The following is a 24,428-nucleotide window of genomic DNA, read 5'->3' as shown; positions in this document are numbered from 1 at the left end:
GGGGGGGTGGGGGAAACAGGTGAAGGGGATTGAGAGCACACTTACTATGACATGAGCTGAGTAACATATACTAATGTAAACTAATATAACACTGCACATTAACTATACTGGAATTAAAATTGTTTTAAAAACGCAATGTATTAAATAACAACAACAACAACAACAACAAAACCAGAGTTGCAGGAATGGACTCCAGTGAGACGAGGGGCCAGGGATGGTTAATGACTGTAGTGCATCAATGACCGATGACAACATTTGGCTCAGAGCAGTTTTTGCCCTCAGAATGGGATTTAAGAATGAGTCCTTCAGCACGAACCTGAGGAACTTTATCTGTTTGAGAACAAAGTAACAGCCAACATAACAGCCAGTCCTGAAGAACTCAGAATGAGTGAGCGAGACCCTTACTTATACAGTAGCTCCTCGTTTCCGTTCAAGAATAATGTATGTGCTGGGGGGGAGGGGAACGAATAACAAAATTAAACTGAATTGTTAATCACTGAAAAGCCACAAAGGTGACAAAACAATATTAATAGGACCGAAGTGATACGGCAAAGTAATGCAATTAAGAAAGAGCTTTTTAGGCATTTTGATTTTCAAAAAAAACATCCCATGAGATCTTTTAAAAACCTTGTAGCATTTAAAACTGTACTTATAAAACACATCCATCCAAAAGAGCTTTGATTTATGTGTCATCATCAGCGGAGTTAATTATGTGAAAGTCTGATAATTGATTTACGTATAATTCTCATTAAGATACCCCATGTATAAACACAATTAAAACAGAAAGACATGCTTCTCTTATAAAACATAAAAATGTAAGACTGACACAATGACAAACACCTATTTATTGTATTAAATACAAGCCTGAAATGTTAAGTAGATAGAACAGGTTCCAAAAATTACATTTCAGATTCTCCAAGTCCTGCTGGTGCTTTACAACTAAAACAATGCTTTGGAGGGCTTTTTTTTTTTAATTCATAAAAAAAGCAACAATCGGGGGATAAAAAAAAATACGTAAAATCCCAAACGTAGAAGTTTATTCAAAATTGTGGCGAATCCCTAAGGTGGCCGTAAACAGTTCGCACGCATTCATAAAGGAATGTGAACCTCACAGTTTATGTGGGTCCCTGCCTCGGAAGCCCCCCCCCCCCCCCCCCCCCCCGCTACACGGCGGTTTCGTGTTTCCACAGCCCGGTCCTAACGTTGCCCATGCTCTCTGTACCCAGCAAGGGGCCATCTGGCCCGTTGGTTTTGATTGGTCCATTCTGGACGGCCAAGTTGAGTCCGTAAGACTTCTGCTGGCTTTCAAGTTCAACTCCAGTTGGCTTCCTTAATGCATCTTTCTTACTACTATTCGAGATGGGCTTGTCGAAATTTCTGCTGCTCTGGGGGAGGGTGCTACAGCCGTCGCTGCTATCCTGTTGAGGTGGGTTGTACTGTCTCTCTCTGTAGGCTAAATACGCTCTCCTGCTCCTCGAGTGTCCTTCGTTACTGCCCGGCCGGCTTTTAGGGAAGCCGTTCTGCACACTGCCCTCCACGCTTGTGGGGACGTCATAGGCATATTCTCTGAGCACCGTGAGCCGGCTTGCCCGGTGTCCTTTACTTCTGTTTTTATGATGGCGGCCTGGGTGCACGTTTGTGCGAAACTGAACTTCTAAAGGCGCCACGTGCATCTTGATGTCATTGTCCATCGAATGTTCTGTCAAACTGTTGTCGAGCTGAGGCGTGGAGTTCAAGGGCAGAGAGTTGGTGTGGCACTGAGCTGCGGCGGCCTGCAAGTTCGTCAGTTTGCAGCCCTGGGAGGAGTTCTTGAAGCTCGACGTGCTCTTGTTGGTGCACGAGGATTCTGCGCTGCTGTTGGTGCACTTCGGGGCCTCTCCGTGCGTGCCGCCGGAGTTGGGGGGCTGCACATTAACCTGCACGGAGTACGAGCTCCGGCCGGGGCAGCAGGTCATGATCCACGCGAGTCTAACATCCTCCCTATTTACACAGTGGTGAACCACGATGAAGGCACTGAGGCTTAGACACGTGGCTCCAAAGAAGAAGCTAAACACCAAGTCCAGAGGGTAATGCGAGGAAACAGCCAAGGCCCCAAACATCCACAAAGCAACGTATAACAGCAAGGTCAGACTGGCCCCCAAAAGCTGAGAATGAAAAGTGTGTTCATTTTCCAGCGCTGACGTGGAGGTCAGAGACAGGGACAGGGAGTCCTGATGATTCACTTCGCCGTTTTCGTTGGCCGCCAGCCGCTGCTGTTCCTCGGTCGGTTCCTTCAGCTCGTACTTGCGCTCCGGGTGCCTTTTCAACTGAATAAATATGCTTAGAAAGTACATACAGTTTACGAAAGTGATGAAGCTGGCAGGCCCGTAGAAGGCTCCCAAGGAGGGCTCCCAGGCCATCCAGCAACTAGAAAAGAAAATGATACTCCGGGTCAGATGCTATGCGTCAACAAACTGTTCCAGATACTGCAATAAAGTTAGGGCCTGGGAATCATTAGAGAGAGAAACAATCGGGGTCAGGCGCGCAGAGAACACAAAACACTCACTAGGGTGCATGTGGCCGGCTGCCGTAATTCTTGATGTTCGCCGCGGCTGTTATGCCGCAAACTATGATGGGTATGCCCCCTCCGATCAGGTAAAACCTGCAAGGAGGAACAGGGCAAGTATCAGCTCATCGTTCCAAGTTATCAAGGTGCACACATCCCAGTATCTCGGTCCAGCAAAAGTCCTTCCTTCATGACTAATTATTATTCCTATCCCAGTAATAAACTGGAGATTAACTTTTGGAGGCTACTTTGTGAACAATAACTTTTTGAAATTTTTTTAAATTTGTGTTTGGATATCTTTTTTTAAAAAGACTACCAAGTTTCTGACTAGAGCAAAGCTGGTCGGCTTCTGCCACCCTGTGGACAGGCAAGGCTACTGCAGGTAGGGTTTTCTGCCTTCCTCTAAATGCTGCTGGTGAACCAGAAAGTCAGCCCATTCCCGGGTGGACTTAAAAGTCTCGCTGTGCTGTTGTTCAGACAGAATGCGTAGTGACATTAATTGTTATCAATGTCTGGCTAAGCCTGCATGTTCCGGGACACCCTACCGATGTGTGTGCTTATCCCTAGTCACTCAGGCAAGGCAGGTGCCCGGTCCCAGCAGCTTCACGCAGTGCGCGGGCCCTTCCTGACCCCCTTCCTGGAGAAATGATGGTGCCTAAGAACAGAGGGAGACAGACTGGTGGCGGGTCCTGCAAGAGAAACTTCTTTTCTCGGCCACAGCTTCTCTGAACTCTCTGAAAAGAGAAAAGAGGAACTCTGTGCCCTGGCCAGGTCTTCCTGGGAGCAGTCACAATCCTAATTTGCATCTGCTGCTTCTAGAGACAGGGCCCAAGTCCTGAGCTGGCTGCATGCAGACGTATTCAGCACTTAACACCTTGTGCCCAGTGTTTTGTTTTGTTTTTCTCAGAACCTAACAGGAAGGAGAATGGAATCCCCAAATCTCTTCTTCAAACACCATCTCTCCATTCTTTTAAGGCCAGGGACAGAGGTCTCAAATCGCATCCTGTAATCTCTATGGCCGAGCACTCCTACTGCCCCTCATTGTCCATGGACCACTCACCCCCCCCCCAATCTTCTATGTTCTCAGGTGTTCTCTTTCAATTCTTTCCTTTATTGGCTATGGCCCATCTACTAATTGTCAACATGGCCCCAGGACCATGCTTTTAACTAAATTCTGCCTGGGGCATCTGGTTCATGACCACACATGAGAACGTCTCCTGTGCTATCTGCAAAATGCCGAGCACATCTTCCCTGCTGAGCACCTGGTTTCCAAAAATGTCAATTACTCACAAAAAGTACGAGTGAGCCTACCTCCTCTGTGCGTACCCTCCCTGCCCCCATTCTCTGTTTCCTATATTCTCCGCTGATGGAAGCGCCGTGTGCTGAGGTGCCCTCACTAAGCTGGAGTAATCTGACACCATCTTGGAATTTCTCTCCCTCCCACAATTTTGCGTCTAACTGGTCATCCTTCCTGGAGAAGCTGCCTCAAGTGTCTTGAACACGTGCCCTCTCTATTCTCTATGACACTGTTCTGGTTTCAGTCCTCACAGGGACCACCCGAATGACCTCGGCAGAATTCCTTACCCTCAGGCTCTCCAATTTACATGGCATACTAATGCAAGGCTGTCCTAAAAAGATACCTCTTCGGGCCACTCCCTTAGGAAAGTCTTCAACATCTGCCCACATTTCATGGCTCCCAGAGGCCTGACCCAGAGCTTTCACCCCAAATTCTTGCCATCTCCACCGTATGCTGTAGATTCCGGCCAAAGTGCATTTCTCAAAGTTCCCTCAGCTCCCCACAGAATCCTGTACCTGGAGTGTCGCCTCTCGCCTTCGCCCTCATCACTCAGGAAGGTCATCCCTAATGGTCAATACTTCCCAACACCCACCATCCCCCCAAGTTAATGGCGCCTTTGTTTGCACTTTCAAAAGAACATTATCTCCACTAGAGTTCTCACACCGCCCACAGCTGGTTCTTCATGGTCTCCTCAGGCAACTGTAAACGCCTCAGAGGCGGGACAGCTTCAGTGCCTGGTCCAGTGCCAGCTACACAGCCAGCGCTCAATCCACGAGGTCGCACTGGCCAGTTTTTACTCACCCAGCCCAGTAAGCCATTATTTTTTATATAATTGGGAAGAAGGGTGTAACTCCAAAACCGTGTTGTGTTTTGTAGAGAATAATCAAATTGAAACATACGTAAGTAGATTAAAATCTCTGACGTGACCCCAAGGAAATGAAAACAGCTAACATTTGCTTAGAGCCTGTTAGGCGGCCAGTCCCACCTGAGGCACTTACTTATTCCCACGTCGCTGATGAGCGAGGGAGGCCGGGAGAGGGCAGAGAACGTCACGAAGGGCTCCCAGCCGGAAGGCTACGCAGCCAGTATTCAAACCCAGGAAGCCCAGCGTACAAGTCCGTTATGTACTTTCCAAAATTTACTCGGCACTGTTGTGTCATGTTTAAAACAGCTTCACCTCAACCGTTTAAGGAACGTTTAATATAATACAGTAAACGAAGACACTAGATACCTGAGCATTGGTCTTGGTGGAGGTGGCAGTTCGTCGGGATCTTGGCATCTTTTCGCCTTTTTAGTGACTTGTTTATAGATATTTCGAGCTGTCACTCCCACCCACAGTACTGTAGCAAGAGTGGAATAATGAAGAATTATTCCAACCTAGAAAGAAGATTGAAGAATATATAAATTAAAAGGAAAAAAAAATTCCGCAGGAATAACAGCTGCCTCCAAGGTTTACCAAAAGTAACTGGTAAGTAACTTTCTCGAAAACAGGACTCAAACACAGTACGAAGGTATATTCCAAAGATCGCTTCCTCTGCCCGCTAAAAAACAAAGCATTCTAAAGTACACACGTATCACAGAGGATGATGTCCTCTCACTGACAAAGCCAACACTTGGATCTAGGAGGCCCGCAGACCACAAACAATGTATATCCACGATACCCCTTCAGACACCATGGAATTGACTCTTAGACAACATTAAACCAAAGGTGTGTTTCTCCCAGACGCCATGAGATAAATTAGAGTTCGGTTTCTGAGGCCCATTTTAAGGAGGAAGGTAGACGGCAAGAGAATAAGCTTGTGTGACGGACCTGAATTGTCCTAATTCAGAGCTTTCGAATATGGTGACGGTAGGTCAGCAATATAAAAATTGGTGGGCAAGAGGCTGAGGTCTAGAATTAAAACGTTTACCTGGTTTTAAAACCAGGATCCACCCCTTATCTGCCGTGATACCTCAGCAAAGGCGCGTAACATCTCGAGCACCGGTTTCCTCGTTCATAAGCAGAGAGGGAGACGAAAGTACTGTGAGACTAAGAGAATCTACAAAGAGCATCTAGCACGTTGCCTGGTGCATGATAAGCAATCAAGAAACCTGATATCTGTATTTTTATTATTACTTATTAGGAGTGTGGCTTTAAGTAAATAATGTCACCTCTCTAAATTAATTTTCCTCATTAGAAGAGTGGGAAAATTATCAATAACCATCTCGATCTAGCGTTTCTGTAGGAACTGTATGGACACAATATTTGAGACATAACAGGTTACCGAATAAATAGTGGAAACCTGCAGGATATGTCATGGTCACACTGATTAAGTTTCTTCCCCAAGGGGGTGATGGAGGGCATGTTTACCGTGTGACCAGTGTGTGAAGGAACTCTATTTGGAGATAAAATTCTAGATGAAGATATACATGGGCCTAAGAAAGGTTTAAATCCACTTTAAGAAAATTAAGTGTGTCATTGGAGCATCAAGGACACTATTCAGCTTTCTTATCTGACTAATTACTTCCTATCTGCTTGATCATTTCTTTTTATATAATTATCACAGGCAAAATCCTATTAATGAAAATCTTCAAGACAAATTTTTTTGTCCTAAAAGGATGGCTCTCCGATCTCAAGAAAATCAAGCTGATGCCGTTACCAAACAGAAGGCAGTAATAAAAGCATTTAGATTTCATTTTCACGAGAATCAGTGTGCAGCCAAAATGTGGCAAATGAAAACCCAAGTCTTATTTTGCAGGACAAAAATGAAGACAGTCACTGCCCAGTGTAAATCTTGCTCTGACTCAGCAAGTGCTTGGCACGGTGGGTCCAGGTTGGCCAAACTAGAAAATTCAGTTATTTTCTTTGTAAGGAGAAAAGTGGCTCCTTGGTTTCCATTAGTTTTACTGTCTGTATGGTAAGAGCAAAATTTACAGAGAAAAGCGGAACAAAAAGCATTAAATAAACCTTAGGTTATCTGGAGTCACACCCAATACTTGAAGTAAAAATAGTGCAAATGAATTTGGTACATAGACACGGAAACATTCAAGACAAATCACTGATATTGACTTGAAACCAATGGTAGGTTCCACTGTTGCTGGAGGTTTCTCAGATTCTGAGGTCAGAAGAACGAGACTGAGTGGTGAAGTGAGTTTAAAAAATAGGAATAAAAACATTTTCAACACAGGAGGTGCAAGATGGAGCATTTTCCTGTTTGAGATCTAAGAGGGAAAACTCAACCTTTAGATTTTGAAGTGTTTCCTATGGCATTTCAAAATTTCCAGAGTGTTCACACTTGAAAGATACTCAAGACTTCAGTCAAACAAAATTATTTGCAATGGTAGAATTTTAGGGGTCTGATGTCACCTAGTAATCATCACATAAGCAAATCCTCAGATATTCCATGAGAACCAGAATAAAGGGGGGGCAGAGAAGTGGCAGAGAGGGCATTGCTTTTGGAATGGGATACTTCCTACTGTATTCTCCATCAGACATTTGTCTGTCAAATTTCTTTCACATAAATCAGAAATACATGTGGAAAGTTTGTAGTTTGGGAATAAGTAATCTAATTCATAGAGCCTGTGAATGATTAATTAAATGCAACAGATGATTACTTGAGAAAGTCACCGACCTCTCAGGACATCAATGTCCAAAGCTGTAAAGTAAAATAATTGTCCTGAAGAGTTGTACTTTATTTGTTATCAAACCATAAAGCTCTCACAAACTAGAGACTGGACATTATAACGATTGTATTTTTAACCACCAATAACCCTAAGAGAATACAGCACGTATAGTGAGTGTGCAAAAAGAATGATCTTTAATATTCATAGAATCATGTATGAATACACGTAAAATAGTAACAGCTTCCACTACTGAATGCCCACTGTGTGCCCCAGAATGTATGAAGACAATCTGTATGTGCTTCCATTTTATCCTCCTAATGTCACCACTCGGTGAAGGGTACGAACCTTGAACTACAGCCAAGGAGACCACATCTGAAAGGGATGCAATCACCCAGTAGAGGTCACTGGGTCAGTGGCAGGGCTGCAACCCAAACCTACGCCTGCTGGTTTCCAAAACCCGTGCCCCTTCTATTATGCCCTGCTGGTCCTCACTGAATAGTGAAGCACAGTCCACCCAACAGCCCTACTGATTTGGGACAAGCTGTTTCAATTCCCATAAGACTCAATTTCTGCATTGATAAAATATAAGAGTAAGAAGTAGCTCCCAGGGTTAATATGAATGTTAAGGTAACACAGCTACAGTAGTTGGCAAGTAAAATGTCTTAAAGTTCACTCATTAAATTTCCCCACTGCATTTCATGGGCATGGCAGAAGAACTCTCGAGAAGAGACACAAAAGGACACCGGAGAAGGTTAGCTGACGCCGTATTTAATAAATTAAATCACGCAGTGGTAGAGCAACAAGGTGACTGAAGTAAGATCCGGCCAAATCTTTTCACCGCAGAGCTAAGGAAACGAAGGACCAGAAAATTAATTATCACACAATTATGTGGCAGCACTTCATGACCCAGAACCCAGGACCCTTCCCACCTGGGGTCCACGGCCTTGGCTACTCTGTCCCTCGGCTGCTTAGCTCTCCTTCAGCTCCTCCCGCAAAAGAGAGTCTGAGCCTACAGAGATGCGCCCACAGTACCACCCAGAACTTAAGACTCAGAGAGGGAAGGAGCTGGCTCGTGCCTAATGATGCCTGCAACAACCTCAACCCATCATCGTGGGGAGGAAAGCATCGTAGAAGCCGTTCTCACCGGCCATAAAGTATACGAGCTCCGAAAGGGAAAGAAGAAACATAAAACCAGACCGATTACGTGCGCATATAAAAATGCATATAAGGTATGCACACGTTAGGATTCTCGTAGGTGCACTTAGGGCTCAGCTGGAAGAACCTTAGTGATCATTTAAGCTAACTAGCCCAACCCATTATCTTATAGAAGAAACATTAAGCCCTTACTAGGTTAAGCGACTAGTCATACTGATGTGGGAAACAAAGGAAGAAGAAAAATTATTTAATTTCCTTACTACCTACAGCCCATTGCCAAGTCCCTGAAACAGGCAGAGAGACACTCCTCTAGGGACTCAGCGGCCTTGATGTTAGTACTTTGCTAAAGGCTAAAGGCAAGCTTAGCCCAACCCTCACAATCCTGTAAGTCTACTTTAACATATAGAAATTCCTTTAGAAACTCCCTTTATCTCTACCCCTCAAGATACATGTTGGCAATCAACCCCCAAGCATATGACCCACCGATCCACATCTGAAGGATTACATGAGCAAAGGGGCGCCTGGGGGGCTCAGTCGGTTAAGCATCTGCCTTCGGCTCAGGTCATGATCCCAGGGTCCTGGGATCGAGCCACATCGGGCTCCCTGCTCAGCAGGGAGTCTGCTTCTCCCTCTGCCTGCTGTTGCCCCTGCTTGTGCTCTCAACCTCTCTCTCTGACAAATAAATAAATAAATAAATAAATAAATAAATAAATAAATAAATAAAATCTTAAAAAAAAATTCTTTAAAAAAAAATAAATAAAGGATTTCATGAGCAAAGGGGCACCTGGGTGGCTTAGTCAGTTAAGCATTTGCCTTCGGCTCAGGTCATGATCTCAGGGTCCTGGGATCGAGCCTCACATCGGGCTTCCTGCTCTGCAGGGAGTCTGCTTCTCCTTCTCCCTCTGCTGCCCGCACCCCGCCGGCCACTCATGCATGAATGAATCTCTCAAATAAATAAATAAAATTAAAAAAAAAAAAAAAAGGATCTCATGACTAAGGCTTTACTAGATAGTAATAAATGACCTTTTCCAACAATAGCTAGTTCCCTCAAGGTTCTGCAAACCTTGCTTCCAAAATTCCTTAGAGACTTTTGCTATCCCTAGGCCCCTCCCAACTTGGAAGTATATAATGGGCTACTCCTCATGACCCTGGTGCAGCTCCTTCTGCCCACAGGTCCTGACCCTGTGCTTTATTTAATAAAACCACCTTCTTGCACCAAACACGTCTCAAGAATTCTTTCTTGGACATTGGCTTCGAACCCTAACGTCTTTCCTACATCAATACCAGTCATCCTGGCAGACGCAGAATTAGAACCTACCTACTCGTGTCTGGAAGCCCAGGCCAGTCCCGCTGGCTTTCCACTGACTCCCCTCTCGGCTGGCCCCTAACTGAACTAGCACAACAGCGAAGAGAAGCCAGTCGTGTCTGAGTCAGAAACAGCAACAGTGTTAGGTTTTTCATAGGAGGTAGAATATTGTAAAAACAGAAGAAAACGACATGTGAAAACATCTCTTTAGACTTGCTTTCCCTTAAAAAAAAAACAAACAAACATCTTTAAGCCATGGATGTTCAATGTAGAGGCCCTGAACACTTCCTGCAAATTCCTCTCCTTTTCTCTCTAGAAAAGGTATAAAATATCATTCAGGACAATGAAAGGCAGTCATCTTCACAACGGCCTCTTTCTAGTCACTTCCTTAGTGAAATCAATGTGTCTGCTTTGTGAAAACAATGAATACTTTCACACAAACCCGAGACTACCATTATCACCCTGTGTGCTGAGCACTCTCCCTGTAGCCCCCCCTCGAGATGGCTCCAGGGTCGAATGGCTTCCACTGTTTGCAAACTGAGGCCTTTTTTGTTCATTCGCCCAGTAAATATTTGCTAAGCATCTAGTATCACCTACTCTGGGTCAGTTCCTGTGCAGATCCTTGGATAAACACGGGTCAATCAGAGCAACGGGATTCCTGCCCCGTGTCAGGTCCAGAGACAGACAACAAGTAAACACCAGTCCACTGCGAAGGGTTGTAGGCATCATGGAAATTTACTAAGCACCACAGGATAATGAGGGGAGGGGAGCGACGGTATCTCTCAAACAATAGCAGTAAACCGAGATGAGTAGGAATCAGAAGGGGTGGGGGACTGAGAAAACAGATTATCTTCTGTGCATGGATTCAGCTGACCCGAGACCCATTATCTGACCTCTCCTCCACTCCAATCAAGTCTGCTTCCCAGTGTATACCAATGGCGTACAACAGAAATACTCTGCACAGCACAGAGGTAATTTTGTCGATAGTGACAGTACCAGTCACAGCTGCTCTCTATCGAGTACTTACTGTATACCAGGAACTCTCCAGCGCCTTAATCCTCTCCACGATTCTTATACACACTCACATTTTATACACACTCACATTTTAAGCTGGATGTCAGCTATACAATATTGGATTAGTTGTCAACCTAAGGTCTGTGACCCATTCTAGTGACTGGACCAAGCACATCCTGCTTTTATGTAATTAGTTATTATTCCCAAGTGTCTAAGAATTTATCAGCAAGACAAAAGGCAAGACCTTGACCAAAACCTGTATCAAAAAATATAATCCCCTTCCCCCAAGGTAATCATTACTCCGTATCTTATATTTATCATCCTTTTGCCTTCCTTTGACAGTTTTATTGGACCTACATATTTTCATTAAAAGTGAGCGGTTTCATTTTAGTTACTTCCTGCTTTTATAAAAAAAGACAGCAGGGCGGAGGTAATTTATGGGACTTAATTTTTTCACATATATTCCTAAGACTTACTCATATTGTTACACGTTGTTGTAATTCATTAGTTCGGACTGTTGCATAATATCACAGTTTATTCACTCATTCTGTCACTGATGGGCATTTGGGCTGCTTCCAGGTTTTCTCTGCGGGGCACAGTGCTGCTATGAATATTCATACGCACGTGTATACTCCTACACACGCGTCTGGTACGTAGGGGCGAGCGTACTCTCGGAGTCCGGAGCGGGGCTGCTGGGCCCCAGGGTCTGTACACGCTTAACCTCAGGCCACAAAGCCTCCCAGAACCATCCGCTTCACATTTCCACCCACGACGTAGAAAACATGCGGTCGCACATGTTCTTCACGACGTGGCATCATCAGGCTTGACTTTTTGCTCACAGAAAAGGCCTAAATGCTACCTTGTTGTCTTAATTTGCATCCCCATGACCACCAAACATGCTGGGCACCTCTTCCCGCGGATACGGACTCAGGGTAAGCTCTTCTCTGAAAAGCCCGTCCCCTCTCGCCACCTCTTCTCCTGGGCTGTTTGTGGCATTCCCGTTGATTATAGTTCTTAGTGTATTTTTATTCCAATGCCCTTTCCGTGTTAAGCAATTTGTTGGCTTATCTTTCCACTTTCGTTAAGGAATCTTAATCAACAGAAGCTCTTATTTTTAATTTGGTTAAAATTATCTCTCTTCTGGTCAATGCCTTTTAGTGTCCTATTTAAGAAATTCCTATTCCAAGGATTGTGATATTTTCTCATATGAATTTTAACATTTTGGCTTGGCCATGATAGTTTTTTAGTCCACACAGAGTTGACATTTTTATAAGGCATGACTACAGACGCCCTTTAATGTTTTTCCACGTGGATTTTCCCCAGCTCCTTTTTTTTTTTTTTTTAAAGATTTTATTTATTTATTCGACAGAGATAGAGACAGCCAGCGAGAGAGGGAACACAAGCAGGGGGAGTGGGAGAGGAAGAAGCAGGCTCATAGCGGAGGAGCCTGATGTGGGGCTCGGTCCCGTAACGCTGGGATCACGCCCTGAGCCGAAGGCAGACGCTTAACTGCTGTGCCACCCAGGCGCCCCCCCCCTTTTTTTTTAAGATTTTTATTTATTTATTTGACAGAGAGAGAGACGGCCAGTGAGAGAGGGAACACAGGGGTTGTGGGAGAGGAAGAAGCAGGCTTCCAGCGGAGCATGGAGCCCGATGCGGGGCTCGATCCCAGGGACCTGGGATCACGCCCTGAGGAGAAGGCAGACGCTTAAGGACTGAGCCACCCAGGCGCCCCTCCCCAGCTCCTTTTTACTGCACAGAGGTCTCTCTTCCCCACAACTGATGAGCACGCAAACCTCGGTCTCACATCAAGGTTCCACATGAGTCTGCTTCTGAGTCTGTATTCTACTGCACTGGTCTGTGTCTCTCTCCCTACACCAAATGCCGCAGTGTTAATGACCAGAGCCTCCTAAGTTCTGAGGATTAGGAGGACAGTTACCTTGCCCTACCCTTCCTTTGCTGAAGTGTCCTGGCTATCTTCACCTTCAGTCCTTTGCTTTTAATGTAAATTTAAAAATCATTTTATTGCGTCTTGTGAAAAATTCTCTTCTTATGTATATATTAATTTCAGAGGAACTGCCATCTTTCTGCTATTAACACTTCCTGTCCTTGGGCCTAGTATAACTTTCCATTTATTTAGGTCTTCTTAAATACCTGTTACAATTTTACCTCTAAATCGTGAATGTCTTTTATTCTTTCTTGGTACCTGATATTCTTTGATACTATATAAATGGCATTTTCACATTAATTATGTTTTCTCATAGTTACATTTCTGCATCAAACTTCTGTATGTTAAACTTCTATTCACTCTTGGCTAAACCTTCCCATTATTTTATACCATTTATCTGTAAATTACTGTAGGATTTTTTTATATATATATAAATAATCACGTCATCTGACAACAACTCAAATATTAGTCCCAACTTTATGGGTGAGAAAGCTGAGACACAGAAAAGTTAAACACTGAAATCACAGAATCTCAAAGAGATATCTGCACCCCCATGTTCACTGTAGCATTATTCACAGCAGCCAAGAAATAGAAGCAACCTAAGTGTCCATGAACAGATAAACGGATAAAGAGAAGGTGGTGTATCCATACAATGGAATATTATTCAGCCATTAAAAGGGAAGGGAATCCTGTCCCATGCTACAACACGGATGAACCTTGAGGACATTATGCTAAGTGAAATGAGCCAGTTGCAGAATGATAAACGCTGCATGATTCCAACTGGACGAGGTATCTAAGTAAAGAAGCTACAGAAATTAACACAGTGGTGGCCCAGAGCTGGGAGGACAGGGGAATGGGAAGTTGCTATTTAACAAGTACGGTGTTTCAGTCATGCAAGATGAAAATGTTCTAGAAATCTGCTGTACAACATTGTACTTCTATTTTACATTAAATTGTACATTTAAAAGTTTGTGAAGAGGGTAAACCTTTTGTTAGGTTTTACTGGTGATTAAAACAAAAGTTAAATAAATTGCCCATAAAAACAGCAAAGTAGACCTGAGACCCAAATCCAGGCAGTCCTAACTCAATTACTACATGGTACCATTTCCTATCATGCATATGGAAAACAATATGCAAATATAAGAAATAGGTACAATTTTTGATGTCTATTCATATGTTGAACAGTTTTGATTTTTTTAGACATATTCCAGAAGAATACTGTTCACTAAGGCTACATATATAATAATTTATTTGAAATTAAAAGTTGAATTTTTTTAAATTTTTTCATGCTTACCACATGAGAAGTTTCTGATTTTTATATCTTACAGTTAAATCGTTTTAAATTCCTGTTGTTTCCATAAATAGATGAAATAATTTTTAAGACCCTACTACTGGGGCACCTGGATGGCTCAGTTGGTTAAACGTTTGCTTTCGGCTCAGGTCATGATCCCAGATCCTGGGATCCAGCCCAGCATCGGGCTCCCTGCTCAGTGGGGAGCCTGCTTCTCCCTCTCCCGCTGCTTGTGCTCTCTCTCTCACTCATACTCTCTCAAATACATAAATAAAATCTTTAAACAAATAAGTAAATAAATAAAACCCTACTTTCAGAAAATATCACTTTTCTCTTAGCCCAAGCCAGGGTTTTACAAATATTTTAAATTAAATGTTCAGCACTATAAAAGACGTAACAAGTAGCAGTGAATTCCCAAGGATAAAGAGACAAGCTCCCTAAGTCGTATGTTTGGCTGTGAAATAATAGTTCAAAACTTAGAGCACACCAGTTAAAAACGTGTGAGTGACACACACTCAGTTTAACTTTAAAGAAAAACAACTTTAAAAAACATGCTTCCTTTTACAGTTAATAAAACATGAAATTACTTTCTAATGCCATTTTTCCCCCCCATTTCAGGTTTTCCCTCTGACCTACCGCCTGGCAGACGCTGGCATTTCTGGTTTGGGTTATTCCTCCCACGAAGACCACACAGGTCAGGAAAATATGCAGGCACAAGTTCACAAGCATATGCCAGCCCTTGAGACTGATTCTAATCAAACTGTGAAAAGGAAAAATATTAATATTCAGGCTAGTTCATGTGAGGCAGGACACTCTGCTCTTCATCCGCAAGTTAGCCATTCCAGCTGCATAAGAGGCCGAATGTAAATGTTTTATGCTTCAACGTTTTACTTAAAATGCATGTAGTGTCAGACACACACACACACACACCCACAGAATTTGAGACCTCATTTAACTCAATACAGTTTCTTAACATTTCACTCTATGGACTAAAAAAGACAAGTCATGTAGGGAACTATTGCACCCTCTAAAGGCTAAACAAATTCTCCATAATAAGAAATATCTGGGCTTCTGTTAGTTACCATGTCTTATGACAGCTGGAATACTTGTTTGCTTCCAAGAGGTTTCTGCAAGGTGCCAATCTCTGCTTTTCTTGACCTACTAGGATAACACGGTCTAAACGCCCAGTACATTTCCTCCTGGCCTTTCATAACAAAATGTTGAAGTCTTTCTTTCTTTCTTTCTTTTAATATCAAAATCTCCTTTTGTTTCTTAACTAAATGTCAAGAAATGCCATATAAGTCTAGCTTAAATTGGAAAATACATCCTAGCAAAACTTCTTGTAAAGTGAATTTCTGCTTAGCAAATCCTTCTAGTTTGTTATTTCCTGCCATAAAATAAGTTTCTGTAGCTTTGCCTCCAATTAACAGAAACCATATTCATGCTTAAATGCCACAAACTGTCTTACAAGTGCCATCTATAAAATTAAGACGATCACAACATGCACAGTCATAAAACAGAAGTAACACCACGGTCGGCTTCTGGAAGACACCTCCACAGGACAAGTCTCCAGCTCACCTCACCCACTGTTGCCCCCATGCCCCACCTCCCAGCCTCCAACACATACCTCCCATATTCTTTCCCAGATACAAACAGATTGAACGCTATAAAAGGTGAATTTACCATCTCCTGGACTCATTACATATGTCTCGAATTGCATGAACTGAAGGAGGCTTGTATGTATTCTAAAGTAACCGCTCTTCCTTCAGGAGGATAGCGTGGTGTTCACCTCAGTTTTATCCTAATTCAACGTGAAATAAACTCCCTCCACTCGAAGTCCCCCACCGCCAAGTTGCCTTTCTTACCTGTGATGGTATATGTAACTGATGATGACCGCCAGGAGGCTTAAGAGGAGAATGACGGCGGTAGTGTAAGCCACGGGGTGCAGCAGACTGGAGGCCTGGGCGTAGAGTTCGGACCCTGTCAAGTCCTGAGGGAAAAGAGAAAGCTCCGTTCCAGCAGCACGTTTCTGGACATGCGGAGATTTTTCTCCAGGGGTGAACACGCTCTGACCCGCACATCTCCTTGTTTTTGTTTTGTTTTGTTTTGAAAGATTTTATGTATTCATTTGAGAGAGAGAGAGAGAGAGAGAGAGAGCACAAGCAGAGGGAGAGGCAGACTCCCCGCTGAGCTGGGAGCCCAACTCGATCCCAGGACCCGGAGATCATGACCTGAGCCGAAAGCAGACGCTCAACCATCTGAGCCACCCAGGTGCCCCACATGTCTGTTTTACTTAAGGACCAATGTTTCATGTTATCTTCTTCACACCTTATTCTGCCTTCCTAACTTCCACTGTGTAAGCTACTTACGGCACATGTACGTATGATGTGTGTGTATACGTAAATACACACCTGCATACGTACGTACACACACACACACACACACACACAGACACACACACACCCTTGCTCTACATCTGAGATGTAGATAAATCTGAGTACTGACTTTGCTACAAGGATCATGGAGAGACAGCAGCAGCCTTGTGATAAGGCACAGCACAGTGGTACCTCCAAGTCAACCAAGCCTAGATGGGCCTTGCTCACCATTTGCACAGTCAAGTTCAACACCGAGTTCAACAAACACTAGCGGACCGACCACTGTGTAAAGCACTGAGGACATAATGGTAAGACGTGGTTCCTGCACTTGAAGAACTGCCCGTCACAGGGGAGAGAGATTCACAATCAGATCGCAACAACGTCTGACGATGATAAAGGCAACACGGCTTTGGGAGTGAAGAACTCAAAAATCTATACTGTAAATAACAGCAAAGCACTTCTATAGCATTTATCATAATCCAGGCACCGGGCCAGCACTTTACATCGAGTAACCCTACGAGCTAGGTATACTACCAGCCCCGCTGTAAGGGCTGAGCGAGCGAGGCACAAAGAGGGTAAGTGCCACGATGATGAGGTCCAAGGGAACGCGGTTGCCAGTCTGTGCTCCCAAACACAATGCAGACAGTGCCCGACTAAAATGAAAACTGTTGACACCATTAGGCTTCCTTCCTTATAAAGGATGAAAGCTGGCTGGGCAGGTGCCTCCACCCTGGCCACGATTGCCACACCAGAAAATAGGGGTTGTAGAGTCACCAGATCCTGTCCCGAAATTATCTTTCTCAACTGACTCTGGTAGCTACAATATGACAGCTGGATGGACGCAGGAAGCCGTTCACAGTAAATGCACTTTTAATCCGGAGATGCCTGACTCATCTAGAAAACCTACGTGGGAAACCTACATTTCCTAAAGAATCGGAAGTCGACAATACACAAATTATAGATCTAAAAAGACCGTAACAAGTCCCTCACTGTAACAAATGATGAACAGAGGCCCACGGAGCCTGACAAAAATCACAGCTAATAGGAAACTGGAGATACAACGTGGGAAATTGAATTCTAGTCTGAGAGCTCCACTACGCCATGATGAGTCTCAAACCTGCAATTCATCTATTTATTTGACAAATGTTAATTGGGTACCCACCACGGCCAGGCACTGTGCCAAGCACTGGATACTCAGCGAAACAGAGAACATAGTCCCAGCCCTCGAGAGCTGACAGGCTGTAAACTGAGTACCGAAAGAGGGAAAAACAAGAGAAAAAGCCTAGCACCATGAAGTCTGCACAATCTGCCCCTGTGAGATGCTCACGCGATTCGTCTATCGCCCAGGGTCTCTGTGCGCTCACATTTCGCCAGAAGCCCAGAATATTCACGGGAAAACTCAAAAAAACACTGGGGCAATGAGAACCAGTTAGATGCTAGTAAAAGCAGACACACTTCCTCTCAATTTCTACAAGAAGCTACTAGACCAGTGCAGAATTAATAACTGAAGATAAACTTTCAATATCTGGGATTTGGCCTCTAGACTCCTGCCACGCACCACGTACTTGACTTTCCTCTAGGAGATGTTCAATAACATGTCACCACTCACTTGCTGGCCACCTGAGCCTGGAGCAGTTGCCTCCCTGTACAGTGAAGACACCACCAATCCCCGGGTCTGGGCAGGGGCCCGAGGGAGGGCACGCCAATGTGCCCTCCACAGGCCTCGTCGGAGAGCTAACAAACACAGGCAGCCACGTAATATCTAATGAAACATCAAAGTGCCAACTCAGTTCTCAAAATATATTGTATATACTATTTACATTTAAAAGCAATTAGTACTTTTCAAAAGTCAAGTGAAGAGAACACAGTATAAGAAAGAAAGTGGAGGGTGAAATAAAGGGCAAGGACTCTTATAATTCCGAGTCACAACTGAAGGAAGGCACAGGTGCTCTGGTCACTGGTCCCGTGGGGCGTGCTTCCTCTGGGACATTTTGGATTGTCACCACAAACTGACCTGCCCAAATGGAAGAGAACCCCCACCGACAGACTGACCTAAGGAAAGGGGTACAGTGCCAGACAGGAAGTACTTTAGGCTTTGAGGGCCAAGAAGGAAATTGAGGCTACTACGCAAGTCTTATTAACCACTGAAAGCAGCTCATGGGACGGAGCCTGTGGGTCAAATGTTCACCATTGGTTACAGACCTGAGACATAAAGAAAACAAATTAAGCTAAGAAAATCTTTTTTTTTTTTTTTTAAGATTTATTTATTTATTTGAGAGAGAGACAGAAAGTGAGTGTGTATGGGAGCAGGAGAAGAGGCAGAAGGAAAGGCAGACAAACAATCCTAAGCATACTCCATGCTGAGCATGGGGCCAGACGCAGGGCTTGAGCTCATGACCCTGAGACCATGACCTGAGCTGAAAACAAGAGTCAGACACTCAAAATGACTGAGCCACCCAGGTGCCCCAGAAAACCTATCTTGACGGCACTAAAATATGAGAATAGAAGATTATTTGAGACAACTGAGAAGATTTAGATGGTAGAGAAGTTAAAGATCTAAACAACAAAGCAGAAATCCGAAACATAATTATTTTTCAATTATACTAGTAAACACATAAGCTCTGTGATACTATAACAAAAATATCACTAAATAGAAAATCACTAAATAGAAAATCACTAAAAAGAAAATAACGGAGACAGGAAGGGAAAAGTACAGTTTTTCACATTAGTTAACTTCACCAATGCAGAGAGTATCTAAACACCTGGAAGTATGTTTAAAAAAAAAAAAAAATCACGAAGATGATGAGGTCCCAAATGGAAGAAGAGTTTTTGAAAATCTCTGTTAAACTGATAAACATTCACGTTTACATGTTACTTCTAACCCAAGATTTACTAAATATAAAACCACTGGCAATTTTATTTTTTTTAAGTTTTATTTAAATTCAATTAATTAACATACAGTATCTTATTAGTTTCAGAGGTAGAATTCAGTGATTCATTAGTTGTATATAACACCCAGTGCTCATCACATCAAGTGCCCTCTTTAATGCCCATCATCCGGTTACCCCTCATTGATAGTTTTAAATAATCAATTCATCATCATTATATTAATAATAAGGAAAATTATAAATCAGTAATTATCTAAACTTGCCAGGATCTGTACAATGGAAGGAAATACAAAGAAATCCCCTCTGTTTGTCAGAGTTCAGAGAAATATTAAGAAGTTTACCAATAAAATAAAATTTAAAAATAGATCTGAAATCAGGAAAAAAAAAAAAAAAGACTATGACTTCTATACTGCTTTTAATTTTTCCCTTAAGGGAAAAAGAAGAAGAATCTCAAGATTTTGCTCCCCTACCTCACACCATATACAAAGGTCAATTCTAGCCGAATCATGGACTTAAATGTAAAAGATAAAAAACAACAAAGCTTTTAAAGAAAACAGAATATCTCCATAATCTTGAAGTAGAGAAAGAATTTTTTAAACAAGATATAAAAAGCAAAACTTGAGAAAAATTAAGAAACTCTGTTCATAAAAAGACAACCTTAAGAGAAAAAGGAAAAAGCACTTTTATAGACTAAAATGTTTGTGTCCCTTCAAAATCCATTTGTTGAAATAGTAATCCCCAATCTGACGGTATTAAGAGGTGGGGTCTATTGGGAGGTGATCAGGACAGGAGAGTGGCCTCATAAGAGGATTAGCACCTTATAAGGGACCCTGGAGAGCTCCCTTGCCCTTTCCACCATGGGAGGACACAGGGAAAAGACGCCATCTATAAGCCAAGAAGTAAGCCCTCACCAGACACCGAATCTGCTAGCACCTTGATCTTGGACTTCCAGCCTCCAGAACTGTAAGAAATACATTTCTGTTCTTTATAAACCACCCAGCCGACAGTACTCTGTTATAGCCGCTCAAACTCAAAAAAGACAGGCATGGACTAGGAGAGATACTTGAACACATAAATCCAACAAGGAACTCCTATTCACCACTCATACCAAGAATTCCTATACGTCAGTAAGAAAACAAGAGATAACCAAATTACAAACAGGCAAGACTTATATGCAGAATCTTAACAACAAACAAAGCAAAACAAACAGGAGAGAGAGAAAGAGATAGAGATCATTTTTGTGGTTACCAGAGGCAGGGGATGGGGGAGGGGGAACTGGATGAAGGTGGTGAAAAGGTACAAACTCCCAGTTATAAGATAACACTACTGTAGGGGATATTTGAGACTTGCTGAGAGCGTAGAGCCTACAACTTTTCTTTCTTTCTTTTTTCGGTATCTATATAGATAACAGATGCTAACTAAATTTATTGTGGTGATCATTTCATAATATGTGGAAGTCAAGGCATTACGCTGTATAACTTAAACTTACACAGGGCTGCATGTCAGTCTCTATAAAACTGAAAGAAAAAAAAAACTGAAAGTCAAAGATAATGAAAACAGGCAAGATCTGAGCAAGAACTTCACAAAAGGGGATACCCACATTGACAATAAGAAAATGGAGAAGGGATCAGCATCATTAGTCAACAGAGAACAACAAATTAAAACCACAATTACATATCATAAAACCACCACCAAAGACTAAAATTAAAGACTTATGCTACCAAGCATTGGCAAGGATATGGAAAAAGTAAAATGGTCATTACTGTTGAAACTATAACCAAAACAACCACGTTGGTCAACGTATGGCATAAGCTACCAAAAGCTAAATATACGGATAGCCTACCATCCAGTAATTCCACTCCGGAGTGCCCATGTCCGTCAAAAACCATGTACATGAATACTCAGAGCAGCTTTCTCTTGATAGCCAGAACCTAGCAACAGCCCAAATGCCCATCAAAAGTGCAACACACCAATTCTAGTATTTTCCCACAATGAACTGTGTAGCAATGAAAAAGAATACACCAATGCCACATGCAAAAACAAAGATAAATCTCACAGATGTAATGATGGGAAAGAAACCAGACACAAAAGAGTATATACTGTAAAATTCCAATTTTATGAAAATTTAAGAATAGGCAAAACTGATCTATGGTGATAGACACAGGCGGTGGGGACATCTCATGAGATGGTGGTGGGATTAACCAGAAAGAAGCATAGGAGAGCTAACAAGCGCTCAGGCTAAAATCTTGATCTTGATGGTAGTCAAAGGTGCATATTCATATAAAAATATCATTACACCTAAGATCTATCTGTGCACTTTGCTCAATACCTCCACTGAACAAAATCGGTCCCCCTTGAAGACCACTTCAGAAAACCAATCCTGCAGATTTTCTATTAAATATGTGAAATAATATTGTACAAGGCAATTACTGGAAACAGAGGAATATCTAAATAAATCATGGTAGGAGCATAAAATAATAGTGGTGAAAAAGAATGAAGCTGGGGCGCCTGGGTGGCTCAGTGGGTTGGGTGTCAGACTCTTGGTTTTGGCCTGGGTCCTGATCTCATGGGTCATGGGATTGAGCAGGGATTCTCACCCTCTGCCCCTCCCCCAACTCGCTCTTGTGCTCTCTCTCTTGCTCTCTCTAGAATAAATATATCTTAAAAAAAAAAAATGAGGAAGATATAGGAAGATTTCAGAGAGGAGATTTAGTGGAGTGATTAAAAACATTGATTTCTGGAGTCTGATTTCAGCTGAATTCAAATCTCGATTCCAACACTAACTTTGCAAATCTGGGCACAGTGCTTAACCTCACTATGCCCCAGTTTCTCTACCTGTAAATTGGGGGTAATGATAAGAGCACTAGACCTCATAAAGTAGCTACAATGACCAAAGAAGGTAATGCATGTAGGAGAATGCCTAGAACATAAGTACTTAATGAAAATTAGCCAGCAGCATCATATCATCCTAAGTATCATAAGATATATTATTCCAAGGACACCATCACTGTCATAAGATACACTGTTTTGTTGGGGGGGGGGGGAAGCACAGTTGAAACAATGTTTGCAGCATGCAGCCCTCATGCAAAAATGGAAGATGACAGGACTAGATATTCTGTTTCAGTATACATGAAAATCCCTTCAACAACAGGCAGGAAACTTCTATTAGTGACAGGTTACCTACTTTGTACAGATAATGACCGTGATGGGAGAGAGGGGAGGAGGTCAAATTTTCACTATATGCTAATGTGTAGAAATAATTAAGACATTTGATCCCTGTGAATGTAGTACCTACATAAGAATTATATTAAAACAATGTTGCTAGCATTCATGTTTAATTATAGCCTAGGTGAAGCTGAAGTTTGCTTTCATTCAGCAAGTTTTATACAAACAAAATTTCAAAGCTGCACTAGAGGGATGTAATAACAAATGAGAGCTCTCTAGTTTCCTGTATTTCTGTGTGAACACAGTAACAAAAGGGGAAATCACGGTACAGGGGCTATTTTATCTTTCCTACTATCACCGACTGAGTATGAAGTAATACAAATAGTCTGACCCTACACGTTACCTCCTTACTACTCAGGTTTCTTTTATCTCCTACTGACCCCAGCTTCCAGAAATCTTTCTGCCTCAGTTCCTACTACTTCTGACCATTTATTTCAAACAAACCCAATTTGCGCTTAAGTTTTTTCTCTGGCTCCCATGGTGACCTGGGATATACATAACTGGTTACAGCAGGACATGTACTGAACCAAACCATGGTATCTATTCCGGATTTACAAACAAATATATTCTATCTCGTTGTTTTAATACAAAGTTCTTTAAAACCCGATCAGGAAAAGGTTTTTATCTGCCAGAATAGGAATCTAGATTTGCTACAGAAAGCCATGTACTAAGACAATTTTCAAGAAAAATAGGATTTTATCAATTATTCAAAATAGTGTCAGGTAAGGAAAAAAGATGCTGATTTCCAATACTTAGAAGATACCTTTTTTATCTCAGACGTAGGTTTATTCAAGAGTAGGCGTAATTTCATTAGCTCCGCCTTCATGTTTAATTAGCAATTCTAAAAATTCCAGATACTAACTTTGTTGTAATTTTTGTTAACAGTTTCAGATACATTTCACTTTGCTACCTCTAGGTGGCACAGTTACATTTTAAAAGAGCAAAGGATATTCTTTGAAAATAGAAAAATATCTCAGTACTGTATTTTAGCTTTAAAGAATTGTGTATTACATTTTTTAAAAGATTAAAAGCATGAAAGATAAAATAGCTTATTCTTTCTAGAAAAGGATTATGCCAATTTAAATAGTTTAGAAGAACATCTAGGAAGTTCAAAAATAGACGCTTTTAACTAGTATTAAATAAAAATAAAAGTTTCACATGTGCAGTATCATGTCATTAACAATGAAGCTTATAAAATGCCTTTTGTGTGTCTTGTTTCATTTATTGTGCCCATTTTCTCTAGTTATTAATATAAAGTTCAGACACTGCTCTATCTCTATTATTTCTCCTCCAGTACTTCCTAATTTCGGGTTATTTTATAATTAAAACCTGAACGATAAAACACTTTTAAAAGTGAAAGAAAATGCTTCCTACTTTATTGCTTCATGCTTGAATGTGAAAGGTCACTACAAAATAATAAAATGTGAACTTAGAGAAACCAGACTCAAATGTAACAGATATCAAACACCTTCTATTTGGGAGAAGCCTAAACTTATCAACAAGAACTATACACAAGAAAAGGATAAATGACTTAAACAAGTAGTCTGCCTGGTGTGGTCTCCACCCACTGTCAGCCGACCTAAAAAACAGACATATTCACGGAGGTCACTGAAAGACAATCCTCCCGCCCTGCTAACAGTCTGTTCCCTCCTCTGCCTGTCGGACCAGATGCTGGGTATGGTATATACTTAACTGAGGTGCAAAGAGAAAACCAAAAAAGGAGTTCAGGAAAATCTATTCTACTTCAGGCTTGCTTCAAAATCACTTCTAGTGGTAAATAT

General features: G+C 42.2%; 1 protein-coding gene across 1 annotated transcript in view; it reads right to left on the bottom strand.

Moving 5' to 3' along the window:
* Positions 1 to 827: 827 nt before the first annotated feature.
* The window catches only part of ADGRA3 (adhesion G protein-coupled receptor A3), a 124,170-nt gene continuing 100,569 nt past the window's right edge, over positions 828 to 24,428 (bottom strand). The window contains exons 15-19 of the mRNA XM_045771479.2: positions 16,025 to 16,149; positions 14,796 to 14,919; positions 5,074 to 5,219; positions 2,546 to 2,641; positions 828 to 2,406 (exon numbers count right to left, since the gene is read on the bottom strand). Coding sequence (XP_045627435.2) covers positions 1,164 to 2,406; positions 2,546 to 2,641; positions 5,074 to 5,219; positions 14,796 to 14,919; positions 16,025 to 16,149 — 1,734 coding nt within the window. The 3' untranslated portion in view covers positions 828 to 1,163. The remainder of the gene's footprint in view (positions 2,407 to 2,545; positions 2,642 to 5,073; positions 5,220 to 14,795; positions 14,920 to 16,024; positions 16,150 to 24,428) is intronic.

Source organism: Ursus americanus, chromosome 8, assembly GCF_024610735.1.
Source record: "Ursus americanus isolate L20-20 chromosome 8, mUrsAme1.1.p, whole genome shotgun sequence".
Lineage (NCBI taxonomy): Eukaryota > Metazoa > Chordata > Mammalia > Carnivora > Ursidae > Ursus > Ursus americanus.
Note: the sequence above shows the minus strand (reverse complement) of the source record. Positions and strands in the feature narration are given on the sequence as shown.